This window comes from Mus pahari, chromosome 10, assembly GCF_900095145.1.
Source record: "Mus pahari chromosome 10, PAHARI_EIJ_v1.1, whole genome shotgun sequence".
NCBI classification, from domain to species: Eukaryota; Metazoa; Chordata; class Mammalia; order Rodentia; family Muridae; genus Mus; species Mus pahari.
In genome coordinates this window covers 10035693-10052209 of record NC_034599.1, presented here as the reverse complement: position 1 = coordinate 10052209, position 16517 = coordinate 10035693, and the positions used below count along the sequence as shown (strand labels likewise).

At 47.9% G+C, this 16517-nt stretch overlaps 1 protein-coding gene across 4 annotated transcripts in view; it reads left to right on the top strand.

Annotated features, from left to right (window-relative positions):
- Amotl1 (angiomotin like 1) overlaps nt 1–16517 on the top strand; it is an 89175-nt gene that overhangs the window by 20806 nt on the left and 51852 nt on the right. For all 4 annotated transcript variants that reach the window (XM_029543273.1, XM_029543272.1, XM_029543271.1 and 1 more), the window contains exon 2: nt 16205–16354. Coding sequence is in view for 1 of the 4 variants with exons in the window: in XM_029543271.1 (XP_029399131.1) it covers nt 16205–16354 (150 nt within the window). In the remaining 3 variants the exon portion in view is untranslated. The remainder of the gene's footprint in view (nt 1–16204; nt 16355–16517) is intronic.

Below are 16517 nucleotides of genomic sequence, written 5' to 3'. Positions count from 1 at the left end.
GTGCTGGGGGTGTCACTGTGTGCTAGAGGGTATCACTGTGTGATGGGGGGTGTCACTGTGTGCTGGAGGGGGTCACTGTGTGCTGGGGGTGTCACTGTGTGCTAGAGGGTATCACTGTGTGCTGGGGGGTGTCACTGTGTGCTGGAGAGTGTCACTGTGTGCTGGGGGTCTCACTGTGTGCTGGAGAGTGTCACTGTGTGCTGGAGGGGGTCACTGTGTGCTGGAGGTGTCAGTGTTCTGGAGGGTGTCACTGTGTGCTGGGGGTGTCACTGTGCTGGGGGTGTCACTGTGTGCTGGGGTGTCACAGTGTTCTGGAGGGAATCACTGAGTGCTGGGAAGTGTCACTGTGTGCTGGGGGGTATCACTGTGTGCTGGAGAGTGTCACTGTGTTCTGGGGGTGTCACTGTGTGCTGGAGGGGGTCACTGTATGCTGGAGGGGGTCACTGTGTGCTGGGGGTGTCACTGTATGCTGGAGGCGGTCACTGTGTGCTGGAGGCGGTCAGCGGATTGAAGAGCGTGTGGAGACTGAAGCGTTTAAAAGCATCTTACAGCAGCAGCAGCACATGAAGATAGAAACCTGAGTGCTTTTCTGGGAAGGTCTCTGCCTGTGGAGAATGTTGCTTCCAGGCCACTTGTCCAGACCCACCCAGTTGTGTGACCCCAGAGGCCAGGAGGTAGGTAGGGGCTCTGCTGGGAGAACGGAGCTGCCGAAGTGCTTTCTCTGGATGCGCTTTGTGTCTTCTGGGGTGTTTGTGGTGTTTGTGAAAGTGCTTTGAAGAGGATAACGCCACAGCGCACAGGTCTTCAACGCCCAGCGACACAGATCAAGGGAACACAGTACAGGGCTTTGATTTTTTTTCAGACCAATTTGTTGAGCTCTGTGAGAACTGCTAATACTTCGAAAGTTTACCAAAGTTTTCTCAAATAGCATTCTTTCCTGCCTGGGTTCTGCGTGTGCCTGTGCATTTGGAAGCTCAGGCCAGGAGATTTTGTAGTATTTTGAATGTTTCATTAACATTGGAGGGTTCTTCTCACGCAGAATTCAGAAGATGACAGAATCCTTGAAAAGCAAGGGTCCGGCAGGTCAGGCCAGAGGATGTACCTGATTACGGAGTTTGCTGGAAATAGTTGTCTGAGGTTATTGAGGAGGATTTTCTGTGTTTGCCTAGAGATTTTTTATCCTGTTGGTTTGCCTTTGCTCTGTCTTGGAGGAGAGGTTCTATGTACACCTGGCAATGGTAGATGGCTCAGTATACAATATTTTTCTGGAAGGGAGCCATTGGTGCTCTTGGATCTTGTGCTGGGTCCAGGAAGAACTCTCCTGTCACTTGTGAAACCCTAGGGGACAGTCACCAACATGCTCTGGGCAGAACTCCCCAGCCACCCCAAGAGGCTCAACAATCAGGAGTTTTAGGTTTTGGTCTTTCCCCTTCCTGTTGAGGAGGAAGTGGAGGAATGAGAGTTAGGAACTTGTCCCTGTTAAGTCTCTGAGCACAGCTTTTTAAAGGCTGTGTTGCTGAGCATGTTCGACCGTTTCCCCCTCTGGCCAGCACTGCAGCTTTAGGCCAGCATTTCTGTCTGTCATCTCTAAAACGTCTGTGGTCCACTCTGTCTTCACTTTCCATTCGAAATTACAATTGTTTCAGAGAATGTTGAGGTCCAGGGTACTGGTCTCCTCTTCTGGTGACCATTACATCGTCATGGTGCCCTAGCAGAACTCACGTGACACAGGTGCTGCAGTCCTCAGAACCTATCCAGGGTCTTTAGTCTGCCTGCACATGTATTGTGTGTGCACCTCCCATGCACTATGAATCCAGCCCCATGTCAAGGTGCAGAGCTACTCCCTCTCCGGGGGCTCCTCCTGTCCCCTGAATATGGTGGCACTCACGTTTTCCTCCCGCCCACACTGTCCCTGAACCATAGTGCTACCTCACCTATTCATAATTCCCCACAAATTTGTCATATTTTGCTTTATGTAAACAAATCCTCAACACATGGAACCTTTGAGATTGGCTCCTTATTCTTTGCCATTCCTATGAGATCCACCAGAAGTTTTGCTTTGGTATCAATGGCTTGTTCATTTTTATTGCCCGAGTATTATTCCAAGGTCTGGATGCACTGTGGTTTGGCCACTCACCTGTTAAAGGTCACCTGGGTTACTTTCAGTGTTTGTTTATTCCCGATAAGGTTTTTGTGGACGCTCACAAGTAGGGTTTCGTGTGGATGTATTTTTTTTTTTCACCATTTCAGATAAGTACCCAGGAGGCTAGGTTATACAGCAACCATGCTTTTGATAAAATGATTGCTAATTTTCCCCTAGTAGGTGCTTTATTTTAGATTTCTCCCTGCAGAGCACACACCTGGCTTTTCTGCATGCTGACCACCTGATGTCACTGGTTTTTATTTTAGCTGTCCCAGTAGGTGTTTTAATAGGTGCTGTTAGCTTACTGTGCCTTTTATTTGTCTTTCCCCATGCCTACAGACTTGCGCATCCTCTCTGCTTATGTGCTGCCCTCTGTGGGGAAAGGCCCCTTTGCTGTGTGCCTCTTTCCTAACTGGGTTGTTTATTTTCCTCCTGGGCTCCAATCGTTCTTTGTGTGGAGCGCATGTCTGTGGCGTACATCTTCTCCCGCAGTGTGGGTTTCTCCTTTCCCCCTCCTTCTGGAACCATTTTGAAAAACTAAGTCTATAATTTTGGTAAAGTCCAACTAACTGATTTTTTTCTTTATGCATAGTGTTTTTGGTGTTTGTCCCTCCTAAGGGTCTCTTGCCTCAGCCCGTGTCCCCAGACTGCCTGTGCTTGCTTTTCACATGTTTACTCTTTACATTTAAATTGTAAATTATGTCTTTTAAAGACTGCGAGTCTTAGTGTTGACCTTGATTTATTTCTACTTGCAAACAATTATTAATTTATTTGTGCATGTGTGTGTGTGTGTGTGTGTGTGTGTGTGTGTAGGTGTGTGTGCATGTGGAGTGGTTCCCTCCTTTTTATTGTGTGAGTTCTGGGGTGGAACTCAGTCTGTCAACCTTGGCAGCAGGTACACTTGCTTACTAAACCCCATTTAAACACATTTAGCATGAACTGTGATTTGATTCTGGCTTTCAGACACTGTTTCTGTTGGCCCTCCTCTCCCACACTCTTGCCTCCCATCCATTCCCTCATAGGAATAACTCCAACACATTCTATCATGGTCTTTCTTCTCTTACCTCTTCCATAAGTCCTCTTTTCCCCTTCGTGGTCCCTTTTCTGGCTTTATGACCTGAACCTCCCACATAGAAAGGCTGAAGTGTAGGATCTCCAACTCATGGCAATCTCTGTGTGTCTCCCAAGTATGAGGGTTACTCGCTGACATGGCCAATTGAGGACCTTTACCTGCTGAAGCCTTGGGTAAAGTGGGGTTGAAGACAGCGCCTGTATCTCAGAGTCGCATGAGGGAAAAAAAACTAGATAAGATATAGGTCATACTTAGCTCAGTGCTGGACACAATGGAGCCTGCTGTAAAGGCATAAAACAGCAGGAAGTGCTGATGGGACGGCTCACTGGGTAAAGACACTGCCACCAAGCCTGGTGACCTGAGTTCCTCCCTGGGGACCCGTATGGTGGGAGGAGGGAAAGTTCCTGGAAGTTGGCCTCTGACCCCCACAGGGTGGGATGGCATTTGCTGCTCCCACCAGATAAAATATATGTAATGAAAAACTTTACCCAAACAGCGGGAAAGCAGACTGTTGTATAAAGTTGTGTGTTGTTGTGTGTATTCTTACAGAAGCCCCTCTTCCTTCAGCTTGGGGCACTGCTTCAAACATCAATCAAGTGGTGTTGGAAGCTAGGATGCTGTATTCAGAATCTAGTTCCTTCTGCAGAACCAGCCATTTTCCTTTTAAAAACAAGGAGGGAGTAGAGAAAGATGCCCTTCCCATGCTGACCTCAGCAGGTGTCAGGATGTGCGGCCGCCGCTGCCCCAGGCTGGAGTCAGCCAGGATGTGACCAGGGCCTCCTGAGCCTCCTGACCAGCAGCCCTGCTTCCTTTTCCTCAGTGACCCGGATTTTTGTTTCCATCCTGAGGAGGGCACGGAGCAGCCTGTTGGGAGGCTTGTTACACCACCAGGTGCCAGGCCAGCCCTAGGAGCTACTCTGTCCCAGGAGGCCGCAGGAGGGCCCAGGACTTTGTGTTTTTAACGCACCTTCAGCCATGCTCTCTACCTTTAAGTTGGGCCTGGCTTGAAGCAGCCCTCTATGCAATGGAGTTTGCCTCGATTTGAAAGGCTGCATTTGGAATGGCTGGTTTCTGAGGTGAGCGGTGGGCGTCGCTGTGCTTTCTGCTCAGGTGTCTCTGATCACACTCTCTCCCATACACCATTTCCTCTTCTCTACCCATCTCTTGGCACTCAGAGGACATGCCAGGTCTGCGCCTGTGCCACTGTGGACAGGTTAGACTGCCTGAGAAAAGACACACTGTCTCTGTCAAATAAATGGAGTTGCTAAATATTTATATGCTCACGTGAGCGTGGAGTTGAGGTAGGACAAGGAGTATGAAAGCTCTACAGAGGAGACAGAGGCAAGGTGTGCAAAGTAAGGTTCTAAAACATTGTATTTTAATTTCGTGTGCGCGTGTGTGTCTGTGAGAGGCTATGTGCAGGCGCCTATGGAGGCCAGCAGCCTCGGGTTCTCTAGGGCTTGGGTTACGGAGTTGTAAGCTTCCTGATGTGTGTCCTGAGAGCGGAACTAGAGTTCTCTAGAAGAGCAGTGAGTGCTCCTGACTGGTCTCCTGTTCTCTGTCTCTCCAGAACCTTTTAAAAAAAATGCTCTTGTGCATCCTTGATGTGTCTTTCAAGCAGTGTCTGGATTTGCTGTGGGCCATCTCTCCTGGTGCTAGAAAGGCCGCCAACCCCCTCTGCGCATGCTAAGGACTACGTAGTTATGGTTGTATAGACACATGGAGGAGTTCCCTGCGGGGAACAAGTCAGTGACCTGAGTGTCTTGGGGATTCTGAATCACAGTGTTGTAGAGGCACGTTGACAGATGGTGACAGCAACAACCAGAGAAGGGCTTGGTGCTGAAGCTCCCCAGCTCCTGCTTGCCACAGGTACCACATGGCAGCTTCTGCTGCTGGCTCCCAGGCCTCTGAGCTGTCCTGTACTCTCTCTGTTTCTTCCCTCTTTACCTTCATCATCTCAGAACAGACCAAGCTAGACAAGGACGTTAGGTTGCCAGCTCATCTTACAGGATTGGTTTGCCAGGAGCTAGCGAGAAAGGAGGTGTTTCCTGCCCTGCTGCTGCTGCTGCTGCTGCTGTGCACTTAGGGGCAGCCTTGGGGACTGTGCTCAGGAGTGGGTCAGGGATGCAGGTTTGAGGCAAGCCTCTCCCTTTCCGTTCCTTAAGGGCTTTGGAACCACGTTTTTCATTAGCCAGTCCCCTCCATCTGGGGGCTCTGTGGAAGGATTACTTCTCTGGTAAAGCCTGTTTCCCTGGGAATGCACACACACACACACACACACACACACACACACACACACACACACACACACGAGTATCTCTGACATTATTTTCATTGCTCATCCTGGAGATTTAGGGGAAAGTTGAAAGATTTAAGGACAGCCATACTAGAAATGCACTTTTTCAGATCTGTGGAATTATGGTCACTGGAGAATTAAGGCCAGCCATTCCCGGGCTGCTGCTGTTTTCAGATCACATAAACAGATTTCCATATGACCCTGGGACGTATAGAGCAGGAAAGTAAGAATAGGTCTAAATGCTTTACTCTGAGATTCATATTTTCTTAGTTCTGAGTTTAAAAAATGAGATTAGTTTCAAAACTGTGAAGTTTCTGCATTTTCAACCAAAGTAAATTCCAGGAGTTTGGAGGGGAAAAAAGAAATAAAACACATATTTATATTCTGGTGACATTTACTCAGTGACTAAGATTATTTTATTAGCTTAGGAGCACAAAGCAGAGATTTAAATAAAGGCAGCTCATAAAGTGAACAGGTCTGTAGTGCTGAGGCAGCTTGTGTGTGTGTGTGTGTGTGTGTGTGTGTGTGTGCATCCACTCAAGGGAAGTGTTGTGTCTTCCCCCGTTGCCCCCCACCCTGGTTTCCGTCTCTGGCTGAGCTGGGTTGGCTAGAAGGGCAGCCCGGGGCTCCAGAGAGCTGCCTGACTCGGAGTCTTCTGACGGGAATTGCAGGCCAGCTTCCTGCTCAGGCTTTTTATGTGGATGGTGGAGGTGTGAACATTTGTCCTTATGCTTGTGTGACAAGCACTTTACTTACTGAGCCATCTCTCTAGCTCAAGGGTAGTAGGTTTGTTTGTTTGTTTTTTAATTTTAGGGCAATAATTATAAATTTGTTCCTGAAGTTTACTTGTAGAATTTTCATTTTCCCTTTTGGAGGAAGATATCTGCTAAGCATTCCTGTGGTGATATTTCTTGTTTTTAGACAAGTTAAGCAAAAAAGGATACAGAAATTGGAATATGAAGTATCCCCAGAGGTATTTGAACACTTGGTGTCCCAAGCTGCTATAGATATTTTGAAAGGGTCTGAAACGGTTGAGGGTGGAGCCTCACTAGAGGAAGTGAGTCACTGGAGGCGGACCCTGATGCTTCATAGCCCAGTTCTACTTCCTGTTCATGCCTTGCTTCCTGACTGTGGACACATTACTACTACTGCCTCAGTGTTTCTGCCACCAACCATTTCCCTCTATGATGGACTCTATGCCACTGAATTGTAAATTAGAATAAACCCTCTCTTCCTTACCTTCTTCTTTCTCGGTTATTTTGCCACAACAATAGAAGAGTAATTGATTGAAGAAGCATTTACTTTATAAGTATTTGCTGAATGAGTGAATAGACTGTCACCACGCTGAGTATGAAGTAGAGACTCAAGTGGACAACTCGATGAGGGTACTGACGTAATTACTGTGAACTTGACACAACCTAGAATCATACTGAGGAATTATTTGGATCATGTTGCCTGCGGGAGACTGACTTGTTAACTGACCCAGCCCACTGTGGGTGGCCCCATCCCCTAGTCCAGGTCCTGCCCTGTGTAAGAGTAAACAAAGCTAACTGAGCAGCCAGCAGGGGGCATTGGTGCATTTGTGCCCCACCTGCCCCGAACTCTTGAGTGTAGATATGGAGTGGCCAATAGTCTCAAGCTTCTACCACTGTGACTTCCCTGCTATTATGAGCCGTTACCTAGAATTGTAGGGCAATAAAATCTCTGCCAAGATGCTTGCTGTGGGAATATTTTTATCACAGCAACTGTAATGGAACAGGAGCAGGCACGATAAAAACAATATTTAGGGTCTTCCTGTACCAGATACTGGATGAGTTCCAGCTGTCTGCTCCCATGAAACTTACATTTTTTTGTTTATATATTTTCATGTGCATGTTTATATGTTGACATTCACACACATATATGTATGTGCATGTGGAGGTCAAAAGTCAGATGCCACCCTTAATCACTCTACCTTATTCTCTACATACATTTTTTTTCTGCCTTCAGGGATTGAACCTAGAACCTCATGCATGCTGGCCAAGCGTTGTGCCACAGGTGAACAGAAAAGTTAGAGCAAAGGCTCATGAGGGGGTTGGTTTTTGTTTTGGTTTTTGCAAGGCAGAAGGCAGGTGTGTCCCACCCCACGCAGCCACCCTGTGGTCCCCAAGCTGTGAGGGTCTGTGGCCCTTAGATCCTGGCTTCTAATACCTCTGTAGACCACTTGGCTCTGGACTTGCACGGCACAGTAGCCGGGTAATGTGGAGGGTCTGAAAGAGTATCTGGAGAACTCCAGGTTTCCTTTACTTTGCTCTCCTTTTTTTTTTTTTTTTTTTGAGACAACCATCTCCCCAGTTTCCTGTGATCACTTTGTGAACACGAGTTTCCTGAATTCTATCTAATGGTGTAAAGTTTACTGAGCACTTGCTCTGTACTGGAACCATGCATAACCCTTGTCTCACTTAGAGATCACTGCAGCCTAAGTCATGGTTGTGAGGATGTTCATTTACTGTTTAGGTAAAAAAAAAAATCTTACGTCTGCTGTCAGGAGTCATAGTGGATGAAGTGTGGGACCAGGACTTCGGCACCAAGAAGCAGATTTGGCAAAACAAAGCCCAAAGCATGCACATCTTTGGCTGTTCTATCTTTTTTTTGTCTTCCTCTTTCTATGCTGGTGTTCTGTGACAGTCATTCTCTTTCCTCGTCAGTCACTCTGCCCTGGTGTCATGGTTTTCTCTTGGGTGAGTCACCTCAGTGTCTTTCCTGTTTCCTAAGAGCAGGGTGTGTCGTGGAGCCTCTCCTTCACCCTGGGAAGTAATCCCTGTTGGCCCGAGTTCTTGCTCATGAGCTTTCCTGCAGGATCAGCTGGGGGACCGACTGTCTGTCTTGTGCTGTGCTGTCCTGCAGCCACAGGGTTCCCCTCATCTGACAGAGTTCAGTCTGCCTTCCTCAGTGATCGCCAGGGGTGCTAGGCGTACCTCTGTGCCTGGGCTGAGAGAACCCATTTCTCATTACAGACTCTTTTCAGCATTTCATCTTAAAATGCTTACACTTCACCTCTTAGCGACATAATCCTTGGAGGGATGGGAAAGTGTGTGGTATAGAAGCATGCTTCTCAGAGTGCTCTGGGGAACCCTGGGAGATTCCCGGGGCCTAAACACCACTGTCCTAGCAGTCCTATGCACTGTACTTCTTCTCTGCATATTGACATCTGTTCTGGGTGCAGAAACGGTGCTGTGGTATCTCTGCGGTGACCCTAGCAGTAGTCAGAGTGCCACACTTGACTGTTCCAGAGCCAGAGACAATTTATTCTGTACACAGAAAATGAAATTTAAGTGCCTTCACTTAAGAACATTCTAGTTCTAGCAGTGTAGATGCTTAATGTAGTCAAATCTCAAACGTGAGTACTGTTTAGCATCCTGTGTCCAGGAAGAACAGGAACTGCCTCTTTCCAGAGGTGGAGGAATGCACAGTTAATGAACTGATTTCAACGGGAAAGTTGAAAAAAGAGAGATGCATTTATGTGTATGAGTATTTATCTTCCTGTATATTAAGTGTACCACGTGTGTGCAGTATTCACAAAGGCCAACAGAGGGCATCATATCCTCTGGAGCTGGAGTTGTAGACTTTTGTGAGCTGCCCTGTGGGTGCTGGAAATCCAACCCAGGTCCTCTGCTGGAACAACTGGTGCTCTTAACCATGGACCCAAACGTGAAAATTAAAATTTCATGGAAGAACAATGGGCAAGCAGTGGCTTTTCTGATGTTGGTATTTGGTCAATGGTTTCTCAAAAATGAGCAGCAGGAACTTGCCATTGTCAGTGGAACAAGGGGCATTTGTCCTACTTCCGTGTTTGTTACTGTGATAAAAGCCCTTATAGAAAGCAGTTGAGGAGGGAAGTCGGTTTTTAACTCACAGTTGCAGGTTACAGTAATAGTCTCCCAGTTCTGTTGTGAAAACAATGTCCAAGAACTGTGACAACGCTCTCTAGATGCTCAGGGTGAGGTCTGCTCCTGTGGTTTCCCTGCCCTGACCCCTGAGCCTCACGCTGCCTGGATTATCTGTTGTTAATATAAGAAGCATTGGCTTGACTCAATCCCACACTCTGTATCTCCCATGCTAGACAGACATCCCTTAAGTTTCTTCCGTTTCTATCATCGTGACGCCATGGAGCGACGCCAGATGGCACCCCTCTGCCTCTAGGCAGCCATCACTCCTGGTCCTCCAAAGCCGTATGCTTCTTTATCAGTGCACTGGCTCTCCAGTGGGATCTGGTGCATGGAGTTCTCTAGAAGCAAACCCTGGTATCTTAAGGGCAAGGGCCTGCTCTCTTATTTCTTTGTATTTACAGCTCCTATAGTGTGTACACACTGTTCTTGAGCATGTCCAGCACTTTGGTTCTGATAATGTATCAGAAACATTTCTAAGTAAGCTAAGTTAAACTTTAGGCAGGTTTAATATTAGTTATCACACATTTCCCTTAGAGGGAGTCTAAATTAAACAGGCATCACTGTACTGATTTCTTGTGTTTTCTGGAGTAGAAGGCTTGGCCCATGGAATAGGATTCCAGTCTGATGCCAGTTTGGAAGACCATGCCTTGTATGGGGCCGAGATTCATGGGAGCCTCATTTGTTACTACCCACGCTAAACCCTGTGTTTCACTCATGTTTTCCAGGGACAAAGAGAAAGAGAAGGCAATGTGCATTTCCTAAGAGGAAATGCACATTGTGTGTGCACAAGTGTGTGTTGTGAGCAGATGTGTTGTATGTAGGTGTGTGTCATGTGAACAGGTGTGTGTGGTGAGCAGGTGTGTTGTATGTAGGTGTGTCATGTGAACAGGTGTGTGTTGGGCACAGTTGTGTGTTATGAGCAGATGTGTTGTGTGCAGGTGTGTTGTATGTAGGTGTGTGTTATGTGAACAGGTGTGTGTGGTGAGCAGGTGTGTGTTGTGTGCAGGTGTGTTGCGTCAGGTGTGTTGTGTCAGGTGTGTTGTGTCAGGTGTGTTGCGTCAGGTGTGTTGTGTCAGGTGTAAGGAGGCTGGCTTTGCAGGTCTCACCTGGTCTCAGGTTCCTGTGCTGTGATTTGGCTCATCCCTTTTCTTCCGTTCTTGGGCTTTCCACTTCCCTTGCAGCCGATGTTTTCAAGTGTGAATCTCCTTGAGTGGGGTATTCCACACCTCAGGAAAACTTCCAGTTCTTCCTGAGCCAAGCCAGGTCACAGACTTCAGCTGTGAGGCTTTGCCACACTCAGCAAATTCCGTCGTCCTCCGGTAGATGAGGTAGAAGCTGCAGAGTTGGTTTTGGTGTTCGATGTGTCTGTTATGGTTAGAGGTGGCGGTGATCTGGTGGTGAAGAAGTTCTGAGGCGCGTGGGAAACTTTAGATGATATGGAACTAGCAGGAAGTTGTGAAAATTGGTGACACCTGGCTATTGTCCTTCTGTCAGAGGCATCTTTTTATTTTGGTTTTTCGAGACAGGGTTTCTCTGTGTAGCCCTGGCTGTCCTGGAACTCACTCTGTAGTCCAGGCTGGCCTCGAACTCAGAAATCTGCCTGCCTCTGCCTCCCGAGTGCTGGGATTAAAGGCGTGCGCCACCACTGCCCAGCATCAGAGGCATCTTTGAGGAAAGGGCCTCTGGCCTGTAGACCCCAAAGTGCCAGTATTAACTGCAAAGGGGACAGGAAACATCCCCACATTCTAGGATGCTGAAGGGTCGTGGAGCTATCGGAAACTCGCAGAGAGGTCAGAGAGGGACTGCTAACATTTTCTTTAAACTATGTGGTACTGAGAGTGTCCCAGAGAACACAGCTTTCTTCTCTGTGTAGTCAGAGAATACACTTAACTGTGCATGCCATGACACAGCATGTCTTCCAAGGTGCTGTCTTCACGAGGGCGGTAGCAGCTCCCTACCTTACCTGTCTCCGAGTCCTGAGCTGCGGATGGTAAGTGGTAAGCTCTGTGTCCTCCAAGCCTAGGCTGCTTGCAGACTGTGGAGGTGCTGTGCCTGGAAGTGGAGGCACTTGGAGGAGGCTTTACTGAGAATTTAAAGCAATTGAAGGGAGTGTGTGAGACAACAGGGGTAGTACTGGGAGGATGAAGGTGATGTGTTCACAGGATGCAGGGATGCAGAGGAACTCAGGACAGGGGTAGTACTGGGAGGATGAAGGTGATGTGTTCACAGGATGCAGGGATGCAGAGGAACTCAGGAAGACTACTGAGAGCCAGAGGAGGAGCCTGATGATTGACAGTGTTGGAAATAAAAGTCTGACCTTGAAGTGTTATCCCAGAAGGTTATGTATGCAAGATGTGGCTTGTGGAAAGGAACTTAAGGACAGAGATGTACCAGTGTCCCCGTGCCTCATGTGCTGTGTGTGTGTGTGTGTGTGTGTGTTGGACGGCAGTTGGAGACTGACATCTAGAGTTTAAACCTTAAGGGGGCTTTCTGAGCCTGCTCAGTTGGCATGGTGATAGATTCTGGCTCTGCCTCTGGGGAGCCCACCAGTTAGCACAGGAATGGAGCTGTGACGGTGCTTACAGTCCCCTGCCCTGCCTCTTTCCTTCTAAGTCATTTTTCTTTAACACCCTTTATTATCTGTGCATCTGTTTTCAAGCTAGAGAGAAAAGGTCTTGGTTGGGTTGTGTCACCTGCAGGCCCCGGAGGACAGTCGCAAAGGAAAAGACAGTGTAGAAGTGTGAAGGGAAGTATGTTTCCAGTACCTCCAGAGAGAGCCAGAAGCACTGGAGCTCAGGATGGGAGTGAAGGGGGCGGGGATCGGGCGGTTGTCAGTCTGGAGACACTGAACTCTCTAGAATTCCAGAGCACAGCAGTGGAGACCCTTGCCTTCCCTTCTGGTAAGACACTGGGAGCTCCGTGGGCCTCAGACCACTTCCCCAGAGACCTGGAGCCCCATGCTGACCTTGGCCTACTTTTCAGTGCTTTGGTCTGGTGTCCAAAACCCTCAGCAGAGGGTCTGGCCTCCAAGAGGTTAGTAACTGTAAGTGGCCTATTTAGACAGGGGGGCCTTGTGTGGACATAGTCCTTACGAAGCCCCTCCACACAGCCGTGCCGTACAGACACAGTGCTGAGCCAGCAAGCCGTGAGAGGCCCTTCATCTCCCTACTCTGGCAGGGTTGTTGGTCTCTGGGTCTGAGCCAGGCGTGCAGGGGCCTTCTGGGTGGTAGCCGTGTCTGGAAGGCTTTGTGGCTTCTTGAAGCTCCTGCTCCCCATGAGGAAGTGCCAGCAAAGAAAACAGCCTTCTTCTCAGGCTGTGTCTGCTTCCAGGATCTTATTTCACATATCCTTGGACCAGCTATTTGCTTTAAAAAAGAAGGAGGAGGAGGAGGAGGAGGAATGAATTCTTGCTGGAGAAGGTCTCCGTTCAAGATGATAGACTAAAATGGTCAATAAGGCATAGGAACACATGGGACAGGACCCAAGATTATGTAGACATTTGCTCTCAGACCCAGGAATCTGATCCAGACTTCGAGATACGCATCACTGTCACGGTTCCTGGTGTGATGTTGACCTTGGTTCCTTAGGCAGGGACAGTTCTGGGATAGCCCAGCTGTTTCTTGCTGGACTGGAATAAACCACCTTAGCCTGTTCATCTGCAGGGCCTCTTTTCTTGTCTGTGGATCCTCTTTCCTTCCCTCAGCACCCAGACCCTGGCAGCCATGAGAATGTCTGTTGCTAAATGTATAAACCCGTGTATGTGTGAAAGATGTCTTGAGCGCCCATATAACAGGGCACAGCATCCTTCTGTCTGTCCACTAGTCCGTCTGTCCATCCATGTGTGTGCGTGTGTGTGTGTGTGTGTATGTGTGTGCTTTCACTAGTTTTTTTTCATTGATGACCATGTAGTAAAAGGCAGTGCCTCTTTGGTGTTCTCTGAACACAGGTCCCTTTAAAGACTACCGGTCTGTGGCTTGTAGCTCCTGAGCTCACCTTTTCATGGCCAGCCACAGGGAAGCTGGAGAGAAATGACTGCTATGAATGCTGCTGTGGCCGTGATGGCCGAGATGGCTAATGCAAGGCCCACTGTGGGAGCTATATTAAAAGTGTGCACATCCTCTCGCTCCTCTTGTACACATCCATGTCTTCGTTGTATTCAAAGCTTGGTCTCATAGGCACTCAGCTAGACAATAGCCTGTAAAGTTGTTGCACGCTGCCCCACACCATTTCTGACCCCACCCGATTTTAAGAAAACACCACACTTTGATTGGAGCATGTGAGCTCTTGACTCCGCCCAACCCTCGCATGTCTACTTGGTACAGGAGCCTGCAGGGCAAGGGTGGGCAGCTGGGTTTTGTTGTTTATTTTGTCCCTGATGTACCCCACTTTCCCTTTAGCTTAGGAATCCCCAGCATTCCCCACATTGTAGTCATTTTGAGAGCTTTAGAAAACGCGGCCCTCTGGCTCAGCCTAGTGGCACTTGGCTGCAATCTGAGCGAGTCTGAAGGTAGAGGCAGGGGGCTGCCTGTTCAGGATTTCCTGAACCACAGAATTGAGTTGAGTTTAGACCGGTCTGACAACTTAGTAAGACCTCTATCATATAGCTCAGTCAGTGGTAAACGCTTCCTAGTATGTACAAGACACTGAGTTCAGTTCTCAGCATACACACGCATGCTCACACACACACTCACGCATACACAGACTCAAGCACACAAACATACACACACACAAACACATGTGTACCCACATGCACCCACATACACATATACATATGCAGGCATGTACATATACATACCCACATACTCATGCACAGATGTGCACAAAAACACACATGCATACACACACACATGCACATACACATATGCAGGTATGCATGCACACACACATGCACACATATATACACAAACACGTATACACAGAAACACATGCACACATACTCACATATACTCATGCACATATACTCACTTGTGCACACATGCTCACAAACACAAATACACGCATTCATGCACACACATACACTCATATAAACACACACTCATGTACACACACCAACACACTCATACACACACTTATGCACACACACTTACTCATAAACACTCATGCACACATACACATACAAACATGCACATACACACGTGCACATACTCATGCACATGCACACACACATGCACACATACAAACCCATACAAACCCACTCAAGCACAGGCACACAAAGATAAACACACACACACATATACAAACACACGCTCATGAACACATGTACATAGACACCCACACTCAAGCACACAGACACACACACACACACACATACTCATGCACACAATACAGTTACTTGGACCCTACTTTGTGTGGGATTTGAAAAGTACTCCAAGTCTCTAATATGCAGCCAGGCCTATGCCTTGTTCCCCTCAATTTGATACTCATGCAGCTAGAAACCGTGTCAGGATTGACTTTAGATCAGAGTTGTCTAGAATACCCAATTTTAGCTGTAGGCTTTCAGAGTTATGGTTGTAAAAGATGAGGCCCAGAAAGGGATCCCCCTTCTCCTCAGGGCAGTCAGTGAGTGCTGCCTTAGGAGTGTAGTTTTAGAGTGATCTTGGTACAATATGTCTTCATGCTTGGTGTGTAATCATCTCTAAGGTGAGAGTCCCAATTAGAATTATTTTATTTTAAACTTACAAGGTAAGCATTTCAGCAGTAGAAATCATAATTTTATCTTTATGGGTCAGATGTACCTATGCTATGGTGAGCACATACAAATGGTATTTCACCTCTGAGGCACAGTGACTCAGGGAGAGGGGGTGATAGTCCTATCTTTGGCCCTTGGCATCATGAGACACTAGTAGCTCTGGTCTTGTGCAAAACTCAGGAAGAAATTTCAAATGCCTGGTTTGAAGCCATTTCTGAACATTATTCTTTTATTTTCAAATGAAATTATCTTTCAGGCAAGGATCTTAATAAATAATAACAAGACTTTCCAGAGTAAATTGAGAAAAAAAAAAAAAAAAAGCAGAGCTTTAATCTTGGCTTCCTCACAGAGGTATATCAGAGCAGGAAAGGAAAGTGGCTGGATCGGCCAGAGTTCCCACAATTGGCAAATGTGCTGTCAGTGTCCCTGAAGTGGGATCTCATGGTTGGTGGCTGTGGGTCTAAGTGTAACCTCAAGTGTAACTTGAAAAAGAAGTGCACTAGTGTGTGTGTGTGTGTGTGTGTGTGTGTGTGTGTGTGTGTGTAGCAGAGAAGGGACCTTGCGTGGCCATGGCTTGGCGGAGGCCCAGGCCCAGGTCACTGGTTCTACTGCAACATGAGACTCAGCAGCCTCTCAGGGAGCCAGAGCACACTGTGTCTCAGCCTGGGACATTCCCTTGCTGACACGTGGCCCGGTGAAGTGGCCACCCCTTCTTGTATCCTATATTTTTGGAGAGACAGCTGTTCTTCTCACTTTTCTTTCTCTGGCCTGCTCCACTCCTGCGTTTCTGTCCTCTACCTTGACCATTGCAAACCTCATGCCTCTCACAGTTCCACGGTAGACTGTGGGTGCTGTTCCTAGGTGACAGCTTTGTGCCTTCGCTCAGTGGTCATTGGAAGCTCATGGGTCAGCCTGGTGGGTGGCTGGATTTGTGACAGTTCTGGGAAGTAGCTTTGGAATTTTATGAATGAAATAGGCAGAGTCACACTGCAAGTTGCCATGTGGGGGATATGAGTCACGCAGGAAGGGGGGCACGTGATTGGCACTAACACACACATCATTCTCTTTCTGCCAGCTCCTCCCCCCATCTGCTACAGCCCCAGCAATCCTGTGCAGATTCTGGAGGACCCCGCCTACTTCTACCCAGACTTGCAGCTCTATTCTGGGAGGCATGAAGCAGCTACTTTGACAGTGGAGGCGAGCGGAAGCCTGAGGGGGAAAAGCGGTAAGTCCTCTCACTATTGGAGAAGTCCTCTCACTGTTGGAGAAGTCCTCTCACTGTTGGAGACGTCCTCTCACTGTTGGAGAAGTCCTCTCACTGTTGGAGAAGTCCTCTCACTGTTGGAGACGTCCTCTCACTGTTGGAGAAGTCCTCCCACTGTTGGAGA